Raw genomic sequence first — 25,834 nt, 5'->3', positions numbered from 1 at the left:
GCCCCCTATGTACAAGAATATAACTACTATAATACTGACCCCTATGTACAAGAATATAACTACTATAATACTGCTCCTATGTACAAGAATATAATACTGCCTCTATGTACAAGACTATAACTACTATAATACTGCCCCTATATTCAATAATATACCTACTATAATACTGCCCCCTATGTACAATATAACTACTATAATACTGCTCCCTATGTACAAAAATATAACTACATAATATTGCCCCTATGTACAAAAATATAACTGCTATAATACTGTCCCAATGTACAAGAATATAACTACATAATATTGCCCGTATGTATAAGAATATAACTACTATAATACTGCTCCCTATGTACAAGAATATAACTACTATAATACTGATCTTATGTACAAGAATATAACTACTATAATACTGCCCCTATGTACAAGAATATAATTACTATAATACTGCCCCCTATGTACAATAATATAACTACTATAATACTGCCCCTATGTACAAGAATATAATTACTATAATATTGCCCCTATGTACAAGAATATAACTACTATAATACTGCCCCTATGTACAAGAATATAACTACTATAATACTGCCCCTATGTACAAGAATATAATTACTATAATACTGCTCCTATGTACAAGAATATAACTACTATAATACTGCTTCTATATTCAAAAATATAACTATTATATAATACTGCTCTATGTACAAGAGTAGAACTGCTATAATACTATATGTAGAAGAATGTAACTTCTATACTAGCAGTAATTTTAGCCTATGAACACTAATGGTCGCTCTTCCGAAAACAAGAAGTAACCTTTATCGGTCTAGTATTCCAAGTTGCCTGAAGTCTTCCTCATCCTCACTGATTAGAGGTCATTGTCTGAGCTGCTTCTGTTCCATCTCATTTGTGATATCAGCGCTCCACAGATGTGTAGATATGGGGGCTGCAGAGATATCAGCTGCACCTGAGCCGCCGGTACCTGAGTGGGCTCAAAGCCTTTCTGCCCCATATGAATAGCTTGTGGTCAGTGAGGGGACAGGTTACAGATTTTGTGTTGGGTCCCAGGAGCTTCAATTACAGCTCTGGATATAACATGGGCTGCAGCAGCGGTGATGAGGTGTGGCGCTCTGCCTCATCCCTCCTGCATGTCGCTGTGACCCCATCGCTTCACGTAGACGCTGTACTCCTCATCTGGTACGAGCTGGAGGGCATTCTTGGTGAAAGCAGTAAGATAGCGGCCTGTGGGGAAAGGTGGCAACATTAAAGGGGGTGTCAAAATCGGTAAACAAATTACCTACCTATTAGTAAGAGGGTGCCGGATTAGGGAGCCCCATCTATTAACCAAGAAGGTGGGCTCTCTCTTTAGGACATGACCTCTCCATAAAACAGCCACATTTACACCAGGTAAACAACATTACATATGAATGGCAAGGATGTGAAGTCCGTCTCTTTGCATTTAGAGACTTGTGACAGGATCTGGGCCAGAATTTCTCTTTACCGTCTGTGACTCCTCATATTAAACGCATTTTCCTTTCTGTTGGTGCTTCTAGGGTTAATGGCAGTTTTCCTTTCCAGCAGCTTCAGATACCTGGTCTCTGGTGCTTCTGAGTGCTGACAACTCCCTCTCCCTTTATATAGTCACATCTCACAGTAGAGGGTGCCAGTTATTCTAAATCCATTCTGTAAGCTAGGCCTGGAGGTGGAAGGAGCTGCTGGAGCCCTCTGTTGTTGGAAGCGGTGTAGGCTGCAGTCCTGGTGTCTGACAGAAGCAGTGAAGTTGGACCTTATCCTTTGTTGTCTCCCCTGTCTGTTGTGCTTTCCCTTCATGTTGTTTTAGTGCAGTGTGAGACTAGCGATCCTCACCTGCTAGCTCACTAGCCAGGGATATCTTAGGGCTTTCTAAGGTTTCAGGTATCCTGATCGGCAACAGGTGCAGAACCTGTATAGGGCTTGCTAGGAATGCAGGGTTCAGCTGCAGGTGAGTACAGGTAATGTCCCATCATCCCCCTTCCTAGCTCCAGAGCTCACCGTTGTTAAAATGTCCCCGGAGTACCCCTTGTTTTTTTGTGGTGAACCCCCTGTTTGCTGTGTGTCTTCACCGTGCACCGCACCTTCCCCAAGCCCGTATGTGACAAAGGAACAGGTCTCCTATAAGTGGAATTAAAGGGTTCATTGAGGTGAAGTAGAAGTTAAAAGAGGGGGTGCCGAAGGCAAGATGCTCATTTATGATTTATTGTTTACTAAAGTCTGGTATACTGTATCTTTCTGGAGGACCCAGGATCGCCCATGCTTTACATGGCCGGTCATATGGTCACAAAGCAATTCTTCATGCCTCCTGCTGGGGGTCCTGCAGGAAAATTAAACACTATAAACATTCGAAAACCCCCAAAATATTAATAGGAAAAAAAATGGAAGACATTTAAAAAGTGGAGAAACACCCCCCCCCCCACACACACACACACACACGCACACACACGCATACACACGCACACACACGCACACACACGCACACACACACACGCACACACACACACACACACACACACCTGCTGCTTGGAAGACTTCCCCATGGGATTGCTAAAGCTCCTTAGGACAGGAACAGAGGCTCCAAATGTCCCTAAACCGTGGTATTCCAAACACAAACAGCCTGGCCCTGAGCCGAGATCCCAATCACAGCATATTCGTGCACGTAACCCTCACATGGGGACACGGGGCGTATGTAATGTATTGCAGAATTTCTCTGCTGAGCACTTTTCCAAAAATTAAAAGTGTGTACAAAGAGTTCTGAGATATTGTCAACACCATGAGCCCTGTGGCACATTATGTGCTGGCAAGTAATAAAAGCCTCCGTAATATAATCAAAGCGTCCCACTGCCAGGATCCACGTATCTGCACGAGCCATCGCACACCCCAAATATAATTACCAGGATAACTGCTGTGATAGGGATCTAAAGAGCAGCGACATGCTGGGAAACGCCGCTACAATGAAATGATCAGTAACTCAGCGCCGAGACCTCGTAAAGTGAAGGACTATCGGAAAATAACAGGAAATTGGATTAAAAGGGAAATTGAGGGTGAAATAGAGCTAAAATATAGAGGAGAGGAGGAGGAGTGCATGTCATACATGGATTAGGGGTGAAACCCAACGGTAAATGTGTGGCGTTAAAATCAATCTTAATCTTAGGTGTATAGCGGTATTATTTATACATTGTATAGAACGGTTACTACAGTACTTTATGCACTGAGCTTTTCTTTGGCCATTAAATGGCGGTACTATTTATACATTATATTGTTGTGTCATGAGAATAATTATGAAATTATTATTTGGCAATTGTACGGCGATATTATTTAAACATTATAGGACATTGTTATTGATTACTTTATGCATGGACCAGTTATGGGTCACTTTATGACGATATTATTTATACATTTTACAGCTTTATTATTAGATTATTTTAGGTATGAAGCTATTTGGTCACCGTATGACAGTATTATTTATATATTACATAGCACTTATTTGGTCACTGTATGATGATGTTATTTATATATTATATGGCACTTATTTGATCACTATATGAAGGTATATATGTATATATATGGTATATATTTTAATGCACAATGCATTTATATTAAATGACTTTATGCATGTGGACCTGTTATTTGGCCACCGTATGACGGTATTATTTATATATTACATAGCACTTATTTGGTCACTGTATGATGCTGTTATTTACATATTATATGGCACTTATATGATCACTTTGACAGTTATACTCAATTACTTCATGCAGGTACCTGTTATTTTGTCACTGTATGATGGTATTTTATATATATATACACATACTATGGCACTTATTTGATGATTTATATATTATATTGCACTTACATTCAAATACTTTATGCAGGGACCTGTTATTTGGCCACTGTATGATGGTATTATTTATATATTATATGGCACTTATTTGATCACTATATGATGGTGTTATTTATTATATGGCAGTTGTATTCAATCACTTTTTGCTGGGACCGGTTATTTGGTCACTGTATGATGGTGTAATTTATACATTATATCGCTTTATTATTACATTACTTTATGTATTAAGCGGTTAGTCACTGTATTATCATATTATTTATACAATATATTGCAATGTTATTAGATTACTTTATGCACGGACCTGTTATCTGTTATTTGGCCACTGTATGACGGAATTATTTATACATTATATAGCATTATTATTAGTGTCATTATTTGTGAAGCTGTTACTTGGGCACTACATGACGGTTAGATTTAAACGTTACACAAATTAACATTATCTTAATGTATGAAGCTATTTGTTAGCTGTATAGCAGTATTATTTATATATTTTATAGCATAATTATTAATTACTTTATGTATGAAGCAGTTATTTGGTCACTGTATGGCAGTGTTGTTTACATATTAAATGTCACTCCACTTCTATTAGATTACTATATCTATGGTGTTGTTATTTGGTCACTGTATGGCAGTATTATTTAAGTGTGCTATTTACCTAAGCATTGTAAGGCAAAACTATTATTTTAGCAGTATTTGGTGGTGTCTCGGTATTAGACGAGTGTATGGCAATATTTTTAGGTCACAGTATGTCCCTGTTATATGGGCGTTGAACTGTATGGAACTTACAATTATGGACTGTATGGTTATTTGTACACTATGACAGTACACTATATGACGGAAGAAAATACCAGTCCCCGGCTACATACCAGTCCATGTCTTCTGCTGACTAACGACAAAGTTTTGACACAGTGGACGACTGTCGCAAAATTCGGCAGCCTCTGCCACACTGTGCACGGATAGCAGACATCCCTGGTGATTATAGGATGGCCAGCATCTGAAATCTCCGTCTGTAGCATTCATGCGAAATCCTCTCCGCTCGGTGTAGTCTGGAAAACAGAGCCAAAGAGGATTAGGGTCATGTATGGAGGACTGGGTTTGGTTTTGGCAAACATAACTAGTGTATCTAATATCATACATATGTGAAAATCAATAGAAGACCCAAAGTGTTGATGTAGGGTGGAACAGTCTTGGAGTTCTTCAGTATTTGGTTTCTGCGGTGCACAGTCAACATATTAACATTTGATAACTTAGTGTAAACACGCAATAGGGTGAATGTATGCTCACCAGGTCAAATAGTACAGTAGATGGAATGATGCATACTAATGGGACATGTGGAGGACACTACTGATGGGACAAGTGGAGGACGCTACTGATGGGACATGTGGAGGACGCTACTGATGGGACATGTGGGGGATGCTACTGATGGGACATATGGAGGATGCTACTGATGGGACAAGTGGAGGACGCTACTGATGGGACATGTGGAGGACGCTACTGATGGGACATGTGGAGGACACTTCTGATGGGACAAGTGGAGGACGCTACTGATGGGACATGTGGAGGACACTACTGATGGGACAAGTGGAGAATGCTACTGATGGGACATGTCTAGGACGCTACTGATGGGATATGTGGAGGATGCTACTGATGGGACATGTGGAGGACGCTACTGATGGGACATGTGGAGGACGCTACTGATGGGACATGTGGAGGACGCTACTGATGGGACATATGGAGGACGCTATTGATGGGACATGTGGAGGATGCTATTGATGAGATTTGAGGAGGATGCTATAGATGGGACATGTGGAGGACGGTATTGATGGGACATGTGGAGGATGCTATTGATGGGACATGTGGAGGACGCTACTGATGGGACATGTGGAGGACGCTACTGATGGGACATGTGGAGGACGCTACTGATGGGACATGTGGAGGACGCTACTGATGGGACATGTGGAAGACGCTACTGATGGGACATGTGGAGGACGCTATTGATGGGACATGTGGAGGACGCTATTGATGAGATTTGAGGAGGATGCTATAGATGGGACATGTGGAGGACGGTACTGATGGGACATGTGGAGGATGCTATTGATGGGACATGTGGAGGATGCTATTGATGGGACATGTGGAGGACGCAATTGATGAGATTTGTGGAGGATGCTATTGATGGGACATCGGAAGGACGTTATTGATGGGACAAGTAGAGGATGCTATTGATGGAACATGTGAAGGACGTTATTGATGGGAAAAATGAGGAGGACGCCATTGATTGGATATGTGGAGGACGCCATTGATTGGATATGTTTGTTGGACACTATTAATGCTGCAGACACTACAAATGGAGCATATGAAGTACACTAATGATGGGGCATGTGGAGGACACTAATGATGTGGCATGTGGAGGACACTAATGATGAAGCATGTGGACGACACAAGTGGTGGGGCATGTGGAGGACACTGATGATGGGGCATGTGGAGGACACAAATGATGTTAAACGTGGAGGACACAAATAGAGGACACTACAGCTGGGGCATGTGGTGGACAATGTCAATGGGGCATGTGAAAGACACTATTGAAGGAGCATGTGGCAGACAGGGGATGTAACAGTCACTAATGATGAGGCATGTGGCCACTATGGTTGGCACTACTAATAGGTGACACATGCTACATTTTTTGCCAGAACTGCGCCATCTTTCTAGTAAGGTAGTGTAGACGTAACTTACTATGTAATTGATGCTCTTGGCTTTGAATCATCCCCGACTTGTACATGTTTAACACGTCTTCAAAAGCCTCCAGGGTCTCATTTATGCCAACGTGTAAATCCCCTGCAACGAAAACAGTGTCAGAGCCTGTAAAAAAACCTGTAAAAAATCTGTAGCCCACCCTGCACCTACGGAGGAGATGACAACACCTGTCATATTCATGATGTCTTCCAGCAGCGGCTGCAAGACAGGAGGAGCGGCGTGAGGTAACAGGTAAGTGAAGAAAAATCTGCAATACAGAAAATCACTGTTACCCATAAATAATGAATAACTCCCAAATATGCAAACGCACATAAACCCTGCCGAAACAGTCTTGTGAAAAGTGCCCCCGCCAAGCGGTGTCACCGTCTACAGGAGAGTTTATTACTGAATTTAGAGCGGTGTCACCCTGTACAGGAGCGGTTCTTACAGAATTTAGAGTTTTGTTTGCTATTCGTTGCCCGTGAGATGGTTCATTTGGGGGTCAACATTATACCTATATGCATTATAGAGGTTCCTCTTCTCGTTGGACCTCATGCATCTCCCCGTCTCTGCGCAGCTCATGGTAAACGTCTTGGCAGGGAAGGTGAGAGCGCAGTCTGCATCCTGTCTACACGCCGGCTCCGTGCTGCTGGCATCGTCCATGTCAGTCACTTTCAGGCTTCCATCCACCAAGACAAACTGTCTGGGCTGGAAATCCAGGAGGACGATGGAACCCATGGGGGAATTTGCCAAATAATGTAGCAACTGCACCAATTCCCAACAGACCTGTTCAAAAACAATCAAAATAAGAGTAAAACTATCATGGCGTTGATGAATAAGAAGGGCTGGAGAGGAGAAGCGTTACTAAGGAGAAGAGGGGCAGCTGGCCATAGCAACCAATCATCTTCCAGCTCTTATTTTCCAGAGGCCGTTTTTTAAATGAAAGCTGGAATGTGATTGGCTGCTAAGAACAACATCTCACAGAGATATAGAAATCTCCATGGTTTCTTGTAGCACAGGCCTTTCATTTCCCTCACACTTATGCATGTTCAGCTCGGCTGTGCATACATGTTATTTCAATGGACAGAGAGTTAATAAATGGCTGACCAAGATATATATAAATATAAAGTTCCCATTCCTCCTGACCAATCACAGCATCTATCTTTCACTTTCACTATGTTGTTATGGTAAATCCTAAATGGTTTTCCGCACCACACTTTCCAAATGTTTGGTTGACGTATCCGTTAGGCCATGTTACTGTGTGCGGAAACGCTGCATTTTCAGCATCTGGAAACGTACATCACCCATGAGCTTTTATCAAATCACCTCATTTTGCTTGAGTGGCGTTGAAAATGGCGACAGTCACTTTTAACAGCCATTAAACTCTTGCATTGCGCGATCGCTGTGTACCAGTTGGTTGCCATAACAGTTGGGGGACTGCTGAAGACCCTCATGTTTGCCATGTTAGAACTCCAATGAACACGAGCCATTTTATTGCATAGGGGATCAAAATAGAAGTGTCACAAGCATAAAAAAACAGAGTAAAAAAAAACCAGAAAATAAAAAAAAATCCCAGAAAGTGAATGTAATAAAAAAAGTATATTCACTTGTCAGAATTGCTGTTTTTCGAACACCACACTTTCTCCACGAAATGCAATCAAAAGCAATTATACATATAAAATATATATATATGTATATATATACTGTATATACGGTATATAATGATACCAATATTGCAAATTAACACAAAAAAGCCCTCCAACTGAAAATGTAAAAATTACGGGTTTCGGAAAATAACAAGAAAAAAAACCCAGTTATTCCTTACAAAGTTTGAGATAGAAAAAAACCCTCAAAAACATATTAAAAAAAAAAACTATACAAATTTGCCCTGTGGAAAACAAGGAAACGTCCTTTTAACCACATAATGAACACCTTAAAAACGAAACCCAAATCACTGTGGAGGACATTGTGTTTTTTTTTTCCCCCACACTTCGTATTTTTCATTATATGATAAAGTGAATGGTGACAGCGGCATTTAACAGTCGCCGACACGGGGGCGCATATATTTTGACTATATTATATAGCACAAGTGATCAGATGATCGCAGGTTATAGTCCCCTAAGGGGACTAACAAATACTGTGAAAAGTCAGGAAAAAAAACAACACAAAAGAAAAAACAAAGCAAAACATAAAAGTTCAAACCACCTCCCTTTTGCCCCCCAATGAAAATAAAGCTAATACATTTTTTTTTAAAAAATACACATATGTGGTAGTGCTGCATTCAGAAAAGTTTCATTTATCAAGAAAATAATTAACCAGATCAGTAAGTAAAAAAAATAACAATCAAGATCGCCAAATTTACGATTTTTTTGAGGGGGTCACTGCAATACCACAAAAACTTCTGTAACAAAAGATCAAAACGTCACATCTGTTCAAAAATGGTATCAATAAAAACATCATCTCACCCCTCAATAAATAAGCCCTCACACAGGTCTATAAACCCAAAAATAAAAACATTATGAGTCTTGTAAAATGTCGACAAGCCCCAATTATTATTATTATTATTTTATTTTTTTTGTTTTACAAACTTAATTTTTTTCCCCCTAAAATGAGAAAAACTGGACGTGTTTGGTATTACCTGGTATTGCCTTAATTGTATTAATGAGGAGCATCATATTCTCAGGTAATTTGTACCACATAGTTTACGACGAAAAAACAATTCCCGAAAAAAGTCAGAATTATGTTTTTTTTTTATTTACAATTTCACGACACTCATTTTTTTTCCCATTTTCTAATATACTATGTGGTAAAATGAATGGAGCCATCCTAAAGTACAACTCGCCCCATAAAAAACAAGCCCTCGTACCTCTATGTGGACAGAAAAATTAAACGTTATGGCTCTGGGAAGAAGGGGAGGAAAAAAACGGAAACGCAAAAACGGAAACTGGCAGCTTCGCGAAGGGGTTAAAAAGCTCATATGAAGTTTCCTGCCACGTTCTCCATTTTTAAAGATCTCTGCTTGTTGTCAGTGAACAGCAGCTTCTCGGTTGAGGGTTTTTTACACTGGTGTTTAGCAGCACTGTACATTGGGAGGATTCCTTGTGGTGCTAATGGGGGCTTGGGAAGGGGACATTGCCAAACAAAGTGTCAAAGTAGCCTTAGTTTCACGCTTCGGTTTCCATAAGTTAATATGAGGAATGTGGAGCCATAAAAATTCCCTTTCTGCCCTCTGCATCGTACAGTATAATGGCTTCCGCCTGACCTCTGACCTGTTTACAGGGTCACTTATACAAACACTGATCTGAGCTGTGAATTGTAAATGGCGCTCACCCACCCCCTGTGTCCCTGCAGAGGGGGGATTGCATGACGTTTAGCAGGGTGTTTGCACAAACCTCTATGGTAATCCCTTTTGCTTTGGGGGAATCCTTGACTCATTAACCATCACACAGCTGGAGGGAGATTACATTGGGCAGAGGTGCAATGGGCTGTTTGGATGGTTAATATCACCTACCATGCCTGGCCACTGGAACAATCACCATTGTTTGCCTTCACTTACTTTAAATCTCTCCTCCCAGGGCGTTTGCAGGAGCTGAATCATCTCCAGGGGAGATCCAAGTTCCAGCATTGCTGTGACCCTGATGTCAGAGGGGGCACTATTAACATAGCACTGGCCATGTAGCTGCAAAGAGAGAAAGAACTGTAAAGAGGTGGGCAACCATGAGGACATGCATTAAAGAGCTACTGCCATCTATAAGGTCACTCTAGAGGTATAATAGTGAATCCACATCTGTATCCAGGCTTGGACTGGCCCACTGGAGAGCAGGAGAATTCACTGGTGGGCCCCTTTGCAGTAGTACATCATAGGTATCATAGTATCATAGTTTTTAAGGTTGAAGGGAGACTCTAAGTCCATCTAGTTCAACCCGTAGCCTAACATGTTGATCCAGAGGAAGGCAAAAAAACCCCAATGTGGCAAACAAGCTCCAATGGGGAAAAAATGTCCTTCCTTCGTCCACATCCGGCAATCAGACTAGTTCCCTGGATCAATACCCTGTCATAAAATCTAATATACATAACTGGTAATATTATATTTTTCAAGAAAGGCGTCCAGGCTCTGCTGAAATGTTAGTAGTGAATCACTCATTACAACATCATGCGGCAGAGAGTTCCATAGTCTCACTGCTCGTACAGTAAAGAATCCTCGTCTGTGATTATGATTAAACCTTCTTTCCTCAAGACGTAGCGGATGCCCCCGTGTTCCAGTCGCAGGCCACGGTGTAAAGAGATCTTTGGAAAGGTCTCTGTACTGTCCCCTCATATATTTATACATTGTGATTAGATCCCCCCTAAGCCTTCGTTTTTCCAAACTAAATAACCCCAAGTTTAATAACCTGTCTTGGTATTGCAGCCCACCCATTCCTCTAAATTTGTGAATGTAATATTTGCATGTATATAGAGGTGCTCAACCATGCGTACATGCGTTAAAGAGCCAGTGCCATCTGTGAGTCATGAGGTCTGAGGTGCCTCTGTTATACCTGCATTGGATTAATATAATAGTGAATCCACATCTATAGCCAGGCTTGGACTGGCCCACTGGAGAGCAGGAGAATTCTCTGGTGGGCCCCTTTGCAGTAGTACATCATAGATAAATTTGTGAATGTAATATTTGCATGTATATAGAAGTGATCACGGGCGGCGCGGTGGCTCAGTGGTTAGCACTGTAAGGTGGCTCAGCGGTTAGTACTGTAGTCTTGTGGTGGCTCAGTGGTTAGCACTGCAGTCTTGCAGCGCTGGGGTCCTGGGTTCAAATCCCAACAAGGACACCATCTGCAAGGAGTTTGTATGTTCTCCCCGTGTTTGCGTGGGCTTCCGCCGGGTTCTCCGGTTTCCTCCCACGCTCCAAAGACATACAGATAGGGAATTTAGATTGTGAGCCCCAATGGGGACAGTGTTGCCAATGTATGTAAAGCGCTGTGGAATTAATAGTGCTATATAAATGAATAAAATTATCAACAATGAGTATGTGTTAAAGAGCCAGTGCCATCTGTGAGTCATGAGGTCTGAGGTGCCTCTCTTATATCTACATTGGATTAATATAATAACAGTGAATCCATATCCTGTAGCGAGGCTTGGACTGGCCCACTGGAGAGCAGGAGAATTCACTGGTGGGCCCCTCCACAGTAGTATGTCACTTAACTCCCTACATAATCAGTAGTTGGCACAGTACACATATCACTATGTACAGACAAAGGAAGCGTATCATCATTCATTTTACAAACCGCCCAGTATATTATATAGAAGCAGAGGTAAATGAGTGACTGTAATAATTGCATGTGGTTGATCAGTGCCCCCCAGTCACTGTTACAGGCGGGCCCCTGCCGCCCCAGTTTGACACTGATGAAGAACAAGAAAGGCTCCACCACTTTGCGCAATCACAATGAGTCGATTCATTTTTATATTTTCACCTTTTTTGTTTATTTTATTTGTGCCAAATGTCTTTTTTTAATGTCCTCCTTTTTTAAAATATATTTTATGTGTTTGCTTGTTTTTGGCACAGCTTTTCTTTTCCAGATGTATGCGGCTGTCACAAACCACCGGGGGGGTCACTCAGAAATCCCCCGCGCTGGCTACCAGTACGTCACAATCGGGGGGTAACAAGTGGGGGTCACCCCTCCTTTATACCTCCCGACCGACAGACAGAGCACGTGACGCGCTCTCTAGCGCCCCTCTTATAGTCAGGCCAATTATGGAATTGCCCGACAATAAGCAAGGAGGCCGCTATACTACTTATGCCGATTATGGAAGGGTCCCCGGTGAGAGTAGGGTGTATATTCCCCCGACCTCCGCGGGCGGAATATATAATATCTTCCCGAATCTCACTGGCCTCCCCACAATAATCCTTGGCACAACTCGCTGCCACCAACCGCTTCACGGTAACTATTAGCCGAACACACAGACGTGGGATTCAAGATCGAGATAACAGAACAGCCCAAGATTAATTATATAATTTAATCGCCTAAAGCACACTAGAAACTACAATATATACAATAGGGAATCTACAGAATATACAGTTATGTCAGAGTACAGTTACAGACAAAGCATGGTTTTCAAACAGGTATGCAATTCAATCAGTTACCTTGTGCGTCTGGCCACAGGGGGGCGCTGTAGACCAGGTTTCCAGGAACTCCCACAGATGTTTCCTACACGTGCCCCCAGCGAGAAGAACGCTGGAAAATGGCCGAAGTAGGGTTATCAACCTGGGCAGATCCAGGTCCCCTCCTACCTTAGTGACCTCACAGGGAAGCACTGCCACTCCCCCTGCATGGATCAGAATTATCCAGCAAAGGGGATTTTGGCTATAACTTTGCCTGGGAGCGTCGTAGGCAGACGCCAATGCTCTCATTGTGACAGTTATGAATTTAGCTACAGAACGAGGGGACTCATGACCTGTCTGCCAGTTCCCCATTGGCTGATATCACGCCTGGGGCATTTCCCAATGTCCTGTTCCCATAAAAAGGGGGTGCCGGCATCGTCCACATGCGGAGACACCATTTTTATGGTTGCCATATTTATCGGAAATATGGCTTGCGAGATATGAACCATTTTTTACTGGAGTCGTTCTGTCTGGCTATTTCCATAGCCTTGCTAACTAGCTAGCAGCTCCTACTACAGGGTGACGGCAGGGAGTCATCCTGTGTCCATTGTCCTAAAGCCACCTAATTTCCATATCACAGGACATGGCCATGGATTTGTTGCTAAACCAGTTGTGACAAGGGAAGGGGGTAGTGACACCAGGAGAGGGCTTCCTGACATGACTTGAATGTCATGATTTATCGTCATATCTCCGGATTTACCTCACACCTCCCCCCTTTTGAGGGCGCTAGGGGGCAGCACACTCCGGTGTTCCCCCGTGCGCCCGTCCGCGACCTCTCCTTGTCGGGACAGCCCGTCTGCGTTACCGTGGTCACGGCCCCTTTTGTGGCGAATGGTGAAGTTGTATTGCTGGAGCGCAAGGCTCCATCGCAACAATCGCCCATTCGTCCCAGAGACGGTGTGCAACCAGCTGAGGGGATTGTGGTCCGTCTCCACGATGAAGTGGCGCCCGTATAGATAGGGTTGCAGACGCTGCAGGGCCCACACTATGGCCAGGCACTCCTTCTCCATCGTGGAATAGGCAACTTCCCTTGGTAACAGCTTCCTGCTCAGGTACAAGACTGGGTGCTCTTGGCTCGCAGAGTCCACCTGGCTGAGCACCGCACCGAGGCCGAAGTCACTGGCGTCGGTCTGTACTACAAACGGCCGCGTGAAGTCGGCTGCCTGTAGCACGGGCGGGCTGGACAGGGCGTCCTTTAGGGCCCGGAAGGCTGTCTCGCAGTCCATTGTCCAATCGACTGCAGAGGGCAGCTTCTTCTTGGTGAGGTCCGTCAAGGGCTTTGCCAGGCTACTATAGCATGGAACAAACCTCCTATAGTACCCAGCGGTCCCCAAGAAGGACATCACCTGCTTCTTGGTCCTGGGGGTGGGCCAGGATGCGATGGCTTCCACTTTCTCAGGCTCGGGCTTCAGTGTTCTCCCACCTATCCGGTAACCGAGGTACTGGACCTCGCTCATGGCCAGCTGACACTTTCCCGGCTTGATGGTCAAACCTGCCCGGTGGATCCGCCTGAGCACCTGTGCTAGATGCTCTAGGTGGTCCTCCCAGGTGGGACTGAAGACGGCAATGTCATCTAGGTACGCGGCCGCGTACCCTTCAAGTCCCTTGAGCAGGGTGTTGACCATCCGCTGGAAAGTGGCAGGGGCATTCCTCATCCCGAATGGCATCACCGTGGACTCGTATAGTCCAAATGGGGTAATAAAGGCAGAGCGTTCCCTGGCCTTGCGAGTCAGGGGGATCTGCCAATATCCCCGGCTCAGGTCCATGATGGTCAGGTACTGAGCCCCGGCCAACTGATCGAGCAGGTCATCGATGCGTGGCATTGGGTACGCATCGGCGACCGTGACAGCATTGAGCCCCCTGTAGTCCACGCAGAACCGAGTGGTTCGGTCCTTCTTAGGGACGAGGACTACAGGCGAGGCCCAAGCGCTGTTGGATGCCTGGATCACCCCCAGCTTCAGCATCTCGTCAATCTCCTGGCGCATGTGTTGCTGCACTTCCAGGGAGACCCGATATGCTGAACGCCGGATCGGGGGATGATCCCCAGTGTCCACGTGATGGACAGCCAAGTCAGTCCTTCCGGGCTGGTTGGTAAACAACCCCCGGAAGGGGAGGAGGGTGGCCCACAGCTGGGACCGTTGGTCCTCCAAGAGCTGGTGGCCAACCTCCACATCCTCAATGGATCCGCCTGCCCTAACCTGGGCTAGCATATCCAAGAGGGTTTCCGCTTCTCCCTCCTCGGGCAGGTTGCACACGGGGAGCGCACATGCCTCCCGCTCATGATGTGCCTTCATCATGTTCACATGGAAGGGCTTCCGCCTTCCACGGGCAGGGTCCAGGGTGACCAGGTACGTTACAGGGTTGAGCTGCTGGTACACGAGGTATGGGCCTTCCCAGGCTGCCTGAAGCTTGTCCTGTGGTACGGGGACCAGTACCCACACCTCTTGACCCACTTGGTAGGTCCTCTCACAAGCGTTCTGGTCGTACCAACGCTTCTGATCGGCCTGGGCTTGAGCCATATTGTCGTGTACCAGTTGCGTCAAGGCCTGCATTTTGTCCCGGAAGCGCATGACATACTCGATAACCGACACTCCAGGGGTGGCCAAATCCCCTTCCCAAGCCTCTTTCACCAGAGCCAGGGGGCCCCGCACACGTCGCCCGTACAGGAGCTCAAACGGTGAGAATCCTGTTGAGGCCTGTGGAACCTCCCGGTAAGCAAATAACAGGTGTGGGAGATACCGCTCCCAGTCACGCCCATGGGAGTCGACCAACATCTTAAGCATCTGCTTTAAGGTGCCATTGAACCGCTCGCACAGGCCATTAGTCTGTGGATGGTACGGGCTGGCCACCAGATGTCGCACCTGGACCTGCTTACAGAGGGCCTCCATCAGCTGGGACATGAATTGGGTCCCCCGGTCAGTGAGCATTTCCTGGGGAAAACCCACTCGGGAGAAAATCTCCAGCAATGCGGTGGCCACCTTGTCAGCCCGAATGGACGACAAGGCCACTGCTTCTGGGTACCGGGTGGCATAGTCCACTACCGTCAGTATGAAGCGTTTCCCGGAGCTGCTGGGGATGGCCAGCGGGCCGACCAGATCCACAGCCACCCTCCTGAAAGGCTCATCGATGATTGGCAGAGATACCAGTGGGGCTTTGGGGCGTGGCCCCGCCTTCCCCACTCTCTGACAGGTTTCACACGAACGGCAGTAGGCAGCCACATCGGCCCCCATTTTTGGCCAGTAGAAATGCTGGTTTAACCTGGCCTTGGTCTTAGCGATCCGTAGGTGTCCGGCCATCGGAATCTCATGTGCGATCCGCAACAACTCCGTCCGGAACGGATAGGGTACCACCAACTGTCGGTCCCTGGGCCACGCCTCCGGTGAACCCTGCTGGACCGTGGCCCGGTACAGCCGTCCTTGGTCCCAGACCACTCGCTCCGGGTCCGAGTCCGAGGGAGGCTGTGCCGCCTGCTCCTTTAGAGCTTTCAGGCTGTCGTCAGCTTCTAACGCTGCCTGAAACCCCTGACCAGATGTGGCCAGAATCGACGAGACTGTCACATCTTCGGTCAGTACCCCGGGACCTGTGTCCTGGCCTCCACCTGACTCGGCTGCCACTTGGTCAGAAGGGGAAGAGCTATCGGACCTCCGGGAGGCCCCTTGGCTTCCAGCACTCCCACTGCGGGTGACAGCGGCCACAGCCGCTGCGACCGTGGGTCGTGCCTGCTCCTCCTCCGTTCCTGACCAAGTCGCCGGTTCAGGCAGACCTACCTGGCTTCCTGACACCCCGGTTGTGGGGGAACCCTGCACCGAGATCTTACCTGGGAGCACTTCCGCTCCTGGACCGGCCCCAATCTCACCTGCCTGTTCCCCTCCTGCAGCAACAGAACCCCGCTGTGAAATCTCTGGGGACCCCACATTTGCTGTGGTAGCCCCCACCCCACACACTGGTCCTCCCCCTGCAGCACCCTGCTCTCTGCTTATCCCTGCAGAGGGCAACAGATCCCAGCTCACAGGCTGGTTACTTGTAGAGGCATTGTCACACCTTTCTCTGACCCCCTCCCCTCCTGTCACAGCTGCAGCTGCGTGTGTGTCTATGGTGTCTGTGCAAGCAGAAATATCGGAGTTCACTCCCTCCTCCCTTACATCATTCCTAGATAACACATTAACATTGTCAGGAGTCATGTCAGTACTGGCTGAAGGTTCAGCCTTTGGGGCGGGGCCAAACTGGGAGGTTATTTGCCCCAAATCTGTCCCAAGTAGCACGTTTGCAGGGATCCGATCAGTTACCCCCACCTCCCTCACCCCTCGCCCTGCGCCCCAGTCCACATAAATGTCAGCAACAGGCAGCGCCGGGTCAATGCCTCCAATCCCGGAGACAGCGAGGGTTTTTCCAGGGATCAAGTCTTGGGGGGACACCATCTCAGGCCGCACCAGAGTCACCTCCGAGGCGCTGTCTCGCAGTCCTATGGTCACAGACTGGCCGACGGTGACAGGTTGGAAGCTGTCCAGGGACCTACCACCACCCCCACCCACACAATACACCTTGGGCGGCCCTTGGGACGGGGACGGAGCCGGGGCCTTGGGACGCTGAGGGCACATGGCCTTGAAGTGTCCAGGTAGGTTGCACTGGTGGCACCGTCTTGGTTCTGCCACGGGCCTGGAGAGGGGAGTTGAGGGGGACACCCCCTGCAGTCTAGGGGCAGGTGGGGCAGTCGCAGAGTTCATCTTACCCCCTCTCCAGGTGCTGCTGGTGGCTGCTCTCCTGGCTTCAGGAGCCCGATTGTTGGTGTAGTCATCGGCCAGGGCAGCTGTAGCCGTGGATCCCTTTGGCTTCTGGTCTCGGATGAACTGGCGGAGATCCTCAGGGCAGTTCCACAAGAGTTGCTCCGTGATGAACAAGTCCAGGATCTCCGGTCCGGTGGAAAGCTGCAGGCCTTGGGTCCAGTGGTCGGCAGCTCGGGCAAGTGCCCGCCGGTGGTCAGCCCAGGAGTCCTTTGGTCCCTTCTGCAGCGTCCGGAACTTCTTGCGGTAGGACTCCGGGGTGAGGTTGTACTGTTGGATCAGGGCCCGCTTGATGGTGTCGTAGCCCTGATCCGCCTCAGCAGGCAAGTCCCCAAGGATATCCAGGGCCTTACCCCTTAAACGGGGGGTCAGGTATTTGGCCCACTGGTCCTTGTTCAGATGATGCTGCAAGCAAGTCCGTTCAAAAGCAGTCAAGAAAGAGTCCAAGTCTCCATCCTTCTCCAGCACTGGGAAGTCCTCAACACGGACCTTTGGAAGTTTGGTGTCTTGAAGGTCACGTGTGGCTGATGAGGGCCGGAGCTGAGCTAGCTGCAGCTGGTAGTCACGCTCTGCCTGGCGCTCTTCACGCGCTGCTTGCCGCTCTGCCCTGCGCTCTGCCATGAGTATCTCGTAGGTATCCCGGTCTCCAGCCTGGAGAAGGGCCATAGCCATTTGAAGAAGGCTATCCGAGCCTCCCAGGCTCGGTGGAATGGCACGTGGTGATCTGCGGCCCGCTGCGGAGCCTGGTGCTTCACTGTCCATTGCAGAGCGGAGGGCTGGCATCTGGCTCGTTGAGGAACCTTGGGCGAGCTCCTCCTCATCTTGTCCAGCAGTCCCAGGTTGTGCGATGTCCTCTGCAGAGCTGTTCTCTGGCGTCGGGCTCCTGGAGGGCTCGTGGACAACCTCCTCATCGTCTCTGGCCTGAGCATCGGCCATTCCTTTGGCTTTGCTCCTGGTGCTATCAGCCATTGTTGCAGACTTTGGTCACTGACACAGAACTGACACCTGATGCCTCCACACACCTTACAGTATCTGCACTCTGACACTCTAGTGTTGAGCTAGTCTGAAGACCCCAGCAGCCACAGCTGCTGCAGGCAGTCTTTAGTGTCTGGGAGTATGGGTCTCACACTCACACACACTATTATCTCGATCCCACCGCTATGCCACCAATATGTCACAAACCACCGGGGGGGTCACTCAGAAATCCCCCGCGCTGGCTACCAGTACGTCACAATCGGGGGGTAACAAGTGGGGGTCACCCCTCCTTTATACCTCCCGACCGACAGACAGAGCACGTGACGCGCTCTCTAGCGCCCCTCTTATAGTCAGGCCAATTATGGAATTGCCCGACAATAAGCAAGGAGGCCGCTATACTACTTATGCCGATTATGGAAGGGTCCCCGGTGAGAGTAGGGTGTATATTCCCCCGACCTCCGCGGGCGGAATATATAATATCTTCCCGAATCTCACTGGCCTCCCCACAATAATCCTTGGCACAACTCGCTGCCACCAACCGCTTCACGGTAACTATTAGCCGAACACACAGACGTGGGATTCAAGATCGAGATAACAGAACAGCCCAAGATTAATTATATAATTTAATCGCCTAAAGCACACTAGAAACTACAATATATACAATAGGGAATCTACAGAATATACAGTTATGTCAGAGTACAGTTACAGACAAAGCATGGTTTTCAAACAGGTATGCAATTCAATCAGTTACCTTGTGCGTCTGGCCACAGGGGGGCGCTGTAGACCAGGTTTCCAGGAACTCCCACAGATGTTTCCTACACGTGCCCCCAGCGAGAAGAACGCTGGAAAATGGCCGAAGTAGGGTTATCAACCTGGGCAGATCCAGGTCCCCTCCTACCTTAGTGACCTCACAGGGAAGCACTGCCACTCCCCCTGCATGGATCAGAATTATCCAGCAAAGGGGATTTTGGCTATAACTTTGCCTGGGAGCGTCGTAGGCAGACGCCAATGCTCTCATTGTGACAGTTATGAATTTAGCTACAGAACGAGGGGACTCATGACCTGTCTGCCAGTTCCCCATTGGCTGATATCACGCCTGGGGCATTTCCCAATGTCCTGTTCCCATAAAAAGGGGGTGCCGGCATCGTCCACATGCGGAGACACCATTTTCATGGTTGCCATATTTATCGGAAATATGGCTTGCGAGATATGAACCATTTTTTACTGGAGTCGTTCTGTCTGGCTATTTCCATAGCCTTGCTAACTAGCTAGCAGCTCCTACTACAGGGTGACGGCAGGGAGTCATCCTGTGTCCATTGTCCTAAAGCCACCTAATTTCCATATCACAGGACATGGCCATGGATTTGTTGCTAAACCAGTTGTGACAAGGGAAGGGGGTAGTGACACCAGGAGAGGGCTTCCTGACATGACTTGAATGTCATGATTTATCGTCATATCTCCGGATTTACCTCACAGCGGCCGATTCAGCAATTGTGATTTTTTTTTTTTGGCTCCAGTCCCCTCAATTTTGAATTTTTTATTAAACAGGTGACTTTTTGCTGAATGGTTGTTCAATTGAGTTTTATAGATAATTCTTCTTGTGTTCAGATGAGAAAGACCTTATCCAAAGTCTGAGAAAACTGAGTGACAACCCATGTAAGGGCTCGTGCGCACGTTGCGTAATATCATGCGTCCTGTGTCCCCTGCACAATCTATGATGATTGTGCATAATCCGTGCGCACGTGGCTTTTTTGAACGCAGCGATTTGGATGCTAAAATTTTGACCCAAATCCGTGCGTTCAAAAATGCAGCATGCGAGTACAGTGCGATGTTTCACACGCTCCCATAGACTTGTATGGTTGCGTGTGAGCCGATACACGCTGATAAATGCAGCATACTGGAATTATTTTTCATGCCGATATGGCCTGAGAAATCAATCGCAGATGAAATGAATCATAGGTTTGCACTGGAGTAAGGCGGGCTTTGTATACTTTATTAAATTTGAAGGGGTTTACAATAACAGGGGAGGGGGTAATTGAAGTATTTAAAATGCATTCTTAAAAATATTGTTAAAATAACAAAGAAGGGGAAGAGGAAGGGAAGAAAGGGTAGGCTAAAAGTGGATGGGAAGGGGTATTGGAGGGGAAGTGGGAATGGAAGGAGTTAGGGACTATAAAGGGGGAGGAGAAAGGGAAGGAGGAAGACGTTGAGGTAATTCGTTAAGTTTCAAAGTCAAGCAAGATTATAAACTCATATTCATTTAGCACAGTATATAAACACATTCGGAAATAACATATTACATTTATATTATTTAGATAATGTCAAGGAACTAATTCAAAACAAGGTTTGGCATGTATTTCTGGGATCAAAGAGACCATCTTATTTTATATCTTTATTAGTTTTTTTTCTTTTAACGCAATATTATACTCATATAAATTATGAGCTGAAACCCTGTCCGTAACTTCTGAAATAGATGGGATTCTTTCTTCTCTCCAGTTGGCTGCTAATAAATTCTTAATAACTAAGAAAATGTGACAGACAATGTATCTATACTTTTTCTCATATTCTTCTAACCCTATGGAAAGAATGACCAATTCTGGAGTAAGATTTATATCTTTTGTAGTCAATTGCTTTGAGAGGTCTCTGACTTTCTTCCATAAGGGTTTAAGTAAAGGACATCCCCAGAAAATGTGGATAAAGGATCCATTTTTCCCGCAACCTCTCCAACATAGTGGTGAGTTTTCAGCAGAAAACTTGCACAACTTTAGAGGGGTATAGTACCATCTGGAATACACTTTATAATATGTCTCCTGAAGAGAAGCACAGGTTGCAGTTGTAAGGCGGGCTTTGCACGCTGCGACATCGGTAACAATGTGTTACCGACGCTGCAGCGATAGTCCCCGCCCTCGTCGCAGGTACGATATCTTGTGATTGCTGCCGTAGCGAACATTATCGCTGCGGCAGCTTCACATGCACTTACCTGCCCTGCGACGTCACTCTGGTCAGCGATCCGCCTCCTTACTAGGGGGGCAGGTCGTGCGGCGTCATAGTGACGCCACACGGCAGGCAGCCAATAGAAGCGGAGGGGCGTAAACATCCCGCCCACCACCTTCCTTCCGCATAGCCGGCCGGGACGCAGGTAGGAGATGTTCCTCGCTCCAGCGGCTTCACACACAGCGATGTGCGCTGCCTGCTGGAACGAGGAACAACATCGTACCGTCGCAGCAGCGGCATTATGAAAATGTCGGACCCTACACCGATCATACGATAACGACGCTTTTGTGCTTGTTAATCGTATGTAAAAGGCTTTACACACTACGATGTCGACAGCGACGCCGGATGTGCGTCACTTTCGATTTGACCCCACCGACATCACACCTGCGATATCGTAGTGTGCAAAGCCCGCCTAAGAGTAGTCAGATGTTTTATTGAATTGCACTCGTCCGTGCAAAACACAAGTGGAACCGAGCCCTTAGTCAAACTGTTTCGATTTTTTTTTTTTTTTTAAATATCAGGCTAAAAAAAATTTTTTTTGGAAATTTGTTCAAACTGTGCCCCCTAAAATTGGCCAGAAATGGATATAGTCTTATGACATCATTGCAGACTACACCACTATAAATACGGTGCCCACCCTATACACTTTGGGGCAAACTGATTGACATTGCAGTTTGATATTTCTCTCTGACCACCACTGAAGCCCCCCTCCTCTGTCCAGAGCTAAGTGGGGGGATGGGATGGGGGGAGTATAAAGATGACAGCAGGGAGGTGAACCACAGAGTCACTAATTACTTCTCGCATGTTTACAACTGTTACTTATGGGGCGGCTTTGATGTGTGGACGCTCTAATGATCCGTAATATCAAGAGGGGTCTACAGCAGAGCTCCTAGAATATGATAATGGGGTCTCATCTCATCACTTGGGTGACCAACCTCTGCCCCAATAACGTTTATGTAAAGCGCTGCGGAATATGTTAGCGCTATATAAAAATAACGATTATTATTATTATTCATTGTGTCAAGCATCTGTATCTAGATTTATTCAAATATTTAGGCTATGTTCGCACGTTGCGTTTTTTACCGCGTTTCTGCAGCGTTTTTGGCAGCAGCGTTTTTGGGCAAAAATGCATGCGTTTTTGATTTCCAGCAAAGTCTATGGGAAAAGCAGAAATCCTGTCTGCACTTTGCTTTTTGTTCAGCAGCGTTTAATTTGCATATTTGTGGTCAAAAACCATGCTGAAAAAGAAGCAGCATGTCAGTTGTTTTTGCCATTTCTGCAGCGTTTCCTTAACATTGGAGTCAATGAGAAATGGCAAAAAGCAACCAAAATCACAATTCCTGCGTTTTTCATGCTTTTTACCTGCTTTTCAACTGCGTTTTTGGCTCCAAAAACGCATGCTTTTCTGGCATAAAATTAATGGGTTCTAATGTTCCTTTACACACACACAATAACCGAAAATTTAAATGCTAAAAAATAATAAACTTTAGCTATTTTTCTGTTAAAATGTGCATAACCGCTATTATTACATTTAAATTGATAATTTCCCATTTAATTTTATTAAAAGTTAATTTTATAATTTTTTTCTCTTTTTTCAATCTTTTTGACTATTTCAACTTTATTTCTCAGTGTCTTGATCTCAAAAACGCATCTGCAGAAACGCAGGTGAAAACGCAGGTAAAAAGCGCTAAAAACGCACTAAAAACGCGGTAAAAACGCATGCGTTTTTAGCGCTAAAAAATGGTCAAAAGCCATTTGGTCAAAAACCAAGGGAAGGAAAACGTGCAGAATAAACTGCAGGTACTCCGACGCAACGTGCGCACATAGCCTTACAACAGATTTGTGTAAATAAAAAAATTCAATTTAATATTTACCCAAGATTTACTTTTTTTGGCACAATAGTTTGTTTTTGGCTCTACAAACCACTAATCTTTACCCTCAAAAAAAAAATAAATAAATACAATATAATGTCCCCCTCCCCCAATTAGAGGCTTCACAATGCAGATTATAATCCAGTCGGGACCGCCAAGGTTCTGTTCACACGAAGTTTTTGGAGGCATTTGAAAACGATGAGTCTAGGAGCCGCATTAGGAAACTTATTTTTTTGGAGCAGTTTCTCTTTTTCCGAAATGTTTTGGAATTATTAGTTTTTCAAAAGAGTTTTTTCTTTCTCGTTATTTTGTTTGCAGCCTCCTGATTGGACAGTGCCTGGTTATGGAATAGATTCCATGAGGATCTGTTTCATGCCCTCTCTTTTCTTTCCCCATAGATATTATTAAAAAAAAACCCCCAAAAACATTAAAAACCTAAATGAACAGTGGAGTGGATTTACCAGAGAAAAGAATAGGAAGTTTTCTAAGGCTAGGTTCACATTTTCGTTGTTTAAAATCCGTCAGGTCCGTCATTGCGACTGAGCGACGGAACCGTCGTCTTTTAGATGTCAACTGACGCAACGGATGTGTTATTTCACAGGATTCCGTTCACAGGAATCCTGTGAAAAAACGGATCCGTCGCGTCAGTTACATCCGCTGTGCATCCGTTATGATCCGTTTGTGTTTGGGACAGCCCAGTGGGCGTGCCAAACATGTTGGGCATGCTCAGTAGAGCATGATGGAATCCAGCGCTGTATTCCGTCGTAAGACGGATTACGACGGAATCCAGCACCATAGTCAAACATTACAAGCTTGACGGACTGCGGCGGATTCCTGTGCGGTGCGTTAATTTTGACGACCCAAAAAAAGTTACATTCTGCGTTGTTTCCGCCCGGCGGTCAGTCCAAAAACGATTGACTGCCATGCAGCGGATGCAACGCAAGGTCATCAGTCGCAATCTGCCACTCATACAAGTCTATGGGAAACAACGGAATCCGCCAAACGGATTCCGTTGTTTACCAGAGCCACGGATTGTGACTGATACAAATTGACGGAAATATGAACCTAGCCTAAGGGTTTTTGAGGAGGATTTTGGGGCTCCAAGAAGATCCTTATAAAGTTCAGTATTTTTTGTTCCTTGTGGCGTTTTCTTGTCTGGTGACCCTTCACCTTTAGATGCGACGTCATTAGGTCACCGATCAGCCACGTCATCTAATAAAACAATTTGTATGTCTACGAACCAGTGACCCCTGCACCAAAGCAAATAATCCCCCATAATTTGTAGCATCACAATGCAGATATTATCCAGTCTATAACCCCATTTTTTATACGTAATGCAATGACCTATTCGCCCCCTGGATGTGGCCATTAGTGATGCAGAATATTTTGGCGCTATAGAAATAAAAATAATTCTTATTTACCTGGATTATCCCCGGGTGTCGGAGGATCTGCAGCAGAGCAATCTCCTTCTGCAGCTTGTATGTGGCCAGTCGGTGGCATCCAGCGTGGTCCCCATACTGTTCCACGCAATGCTTCACGTCACTACCTTCCCCGTGGATGGACTTGAGGGCGATGGATTTGCCATTCAGTAAAGTTCCTTTTACAACCACCTTGGTAAAACCTGATCCGATATAATCCAGTCCTGTAATATGGGCAAGATCCTGACAGGTGAGACTCTGAGGAACCTCCATAAATTTCATGGCCTCCTCTTGGCCGGTCCCTTTAAGTTCCAATAGGATGTCATAAAGAAATACCAAATCCTTACGTCTTTCCGTAATTTCCCGTCTCATTTCCCGGCTGCGTTGGGAATACAGAAACGGCTCGTAGGAGAATCCTCCTGGGAACGAGAACTTCAGATATAACGTTATGAGAGCCAGGCCGGCTGCAGAGAAGATGATTTGTGCTTTCATTGTGCTCTTCTGGGCAACTTGTCACCTCTGTCCTCTTACTGTAAATGAGTTCATTAGGAAAGCAATGCCTGCCCCTGTTTGGTTTAATGGGGTGGGTTAATGGGACTGTGGACACCCACTGAGGAGGGTCTAATAAAACTCATCCCTTACCTGACCCCAGGCTGCAAACTTTTGATCCCTGAATACAGTCAGCTCTGTGCTGCCACCTAGTGGGTATACGTGAGAACTGCAGCGGAAAAGATGCAGCAGGAACATTACAGGGTCCTGACAAAACACACAAGACAGGCAAATATTTGCGGTTTTATTATCACAATCCTATGGTATTTTCAGCCTCTTAAAGGGAAACATTGGGATGTGTGTGACAAAGTTTCACTAATCACATTGCAATTAATAAAACTGGAATAGTCAACATTTATCGGAAGTGCAATAAAATATCAGGTTACCTGCGCAATAAAAATCTCATACGAATACGTCAAGAAGATTAATTATTGTATAACTTAAAAATATCTGCAACTTTAAATTTACTTTATAATACACTGTGTGTG

At 46.0% G+C, this 25,834-nt stretch overlaps 1 protein-coding gene across 1 annotated transcript; it reads right to left on the bottom strand.

Annotated features, from left to right (window-relative positions):
* Positions 1-247: 247 nt before the first annotated feature.
* On the bottom strand, positions 248-25,291 carry LOC142257524 (extracellular tyrosine-protein kinase PKDCC-like). Its single transcript, XM_075329668.1, has 7 exons — positions 24,801-25,291; positions 10,161-10,283; positions 7,119-7,390; positions 6,793-6,872; positions 6,605-6,706; positions 4,741-4,920; positions 248-1,239 (listed from the first exon to the last, which is right to left on the bottom strand). The coding sequence occupies exons 1-7, from the start codon at positions 25,287-25,289 to the stop codon at positions 1,133-1,135; spliced, it is 1,353 nt and encodes a 450-aa protein (XP_075185783.1). The 5' UTR covers positions 25,290-25,291; the 3' UTR covers positions 248-1,132.
* Positions 25,292-25,834: the final 543 nt, after the last annotated feature.

The sequence above is a fragment of the Anomaloglossus baeobatrachus genome, chromosome 12 (genome assembly GCF_048569485.1).
Source record: "Anomaloglossus baeobatrachus isolate aAnoBae1 chromosome 12, aAnoBae1.hap1, whole genome shotgun sequence".
In the NCBI taxonomy this organism is placed as follows: domain Eukaryota; kingdom Metazoa; phylum Chordata; class Amphibia; order Anura; family Aromobatidae; genus Anomaloglossus; species Anomaloglossus baeobatrachus.
This window is presented reverse-complemented; position numbering and strand designations above follow the sequence as displayed.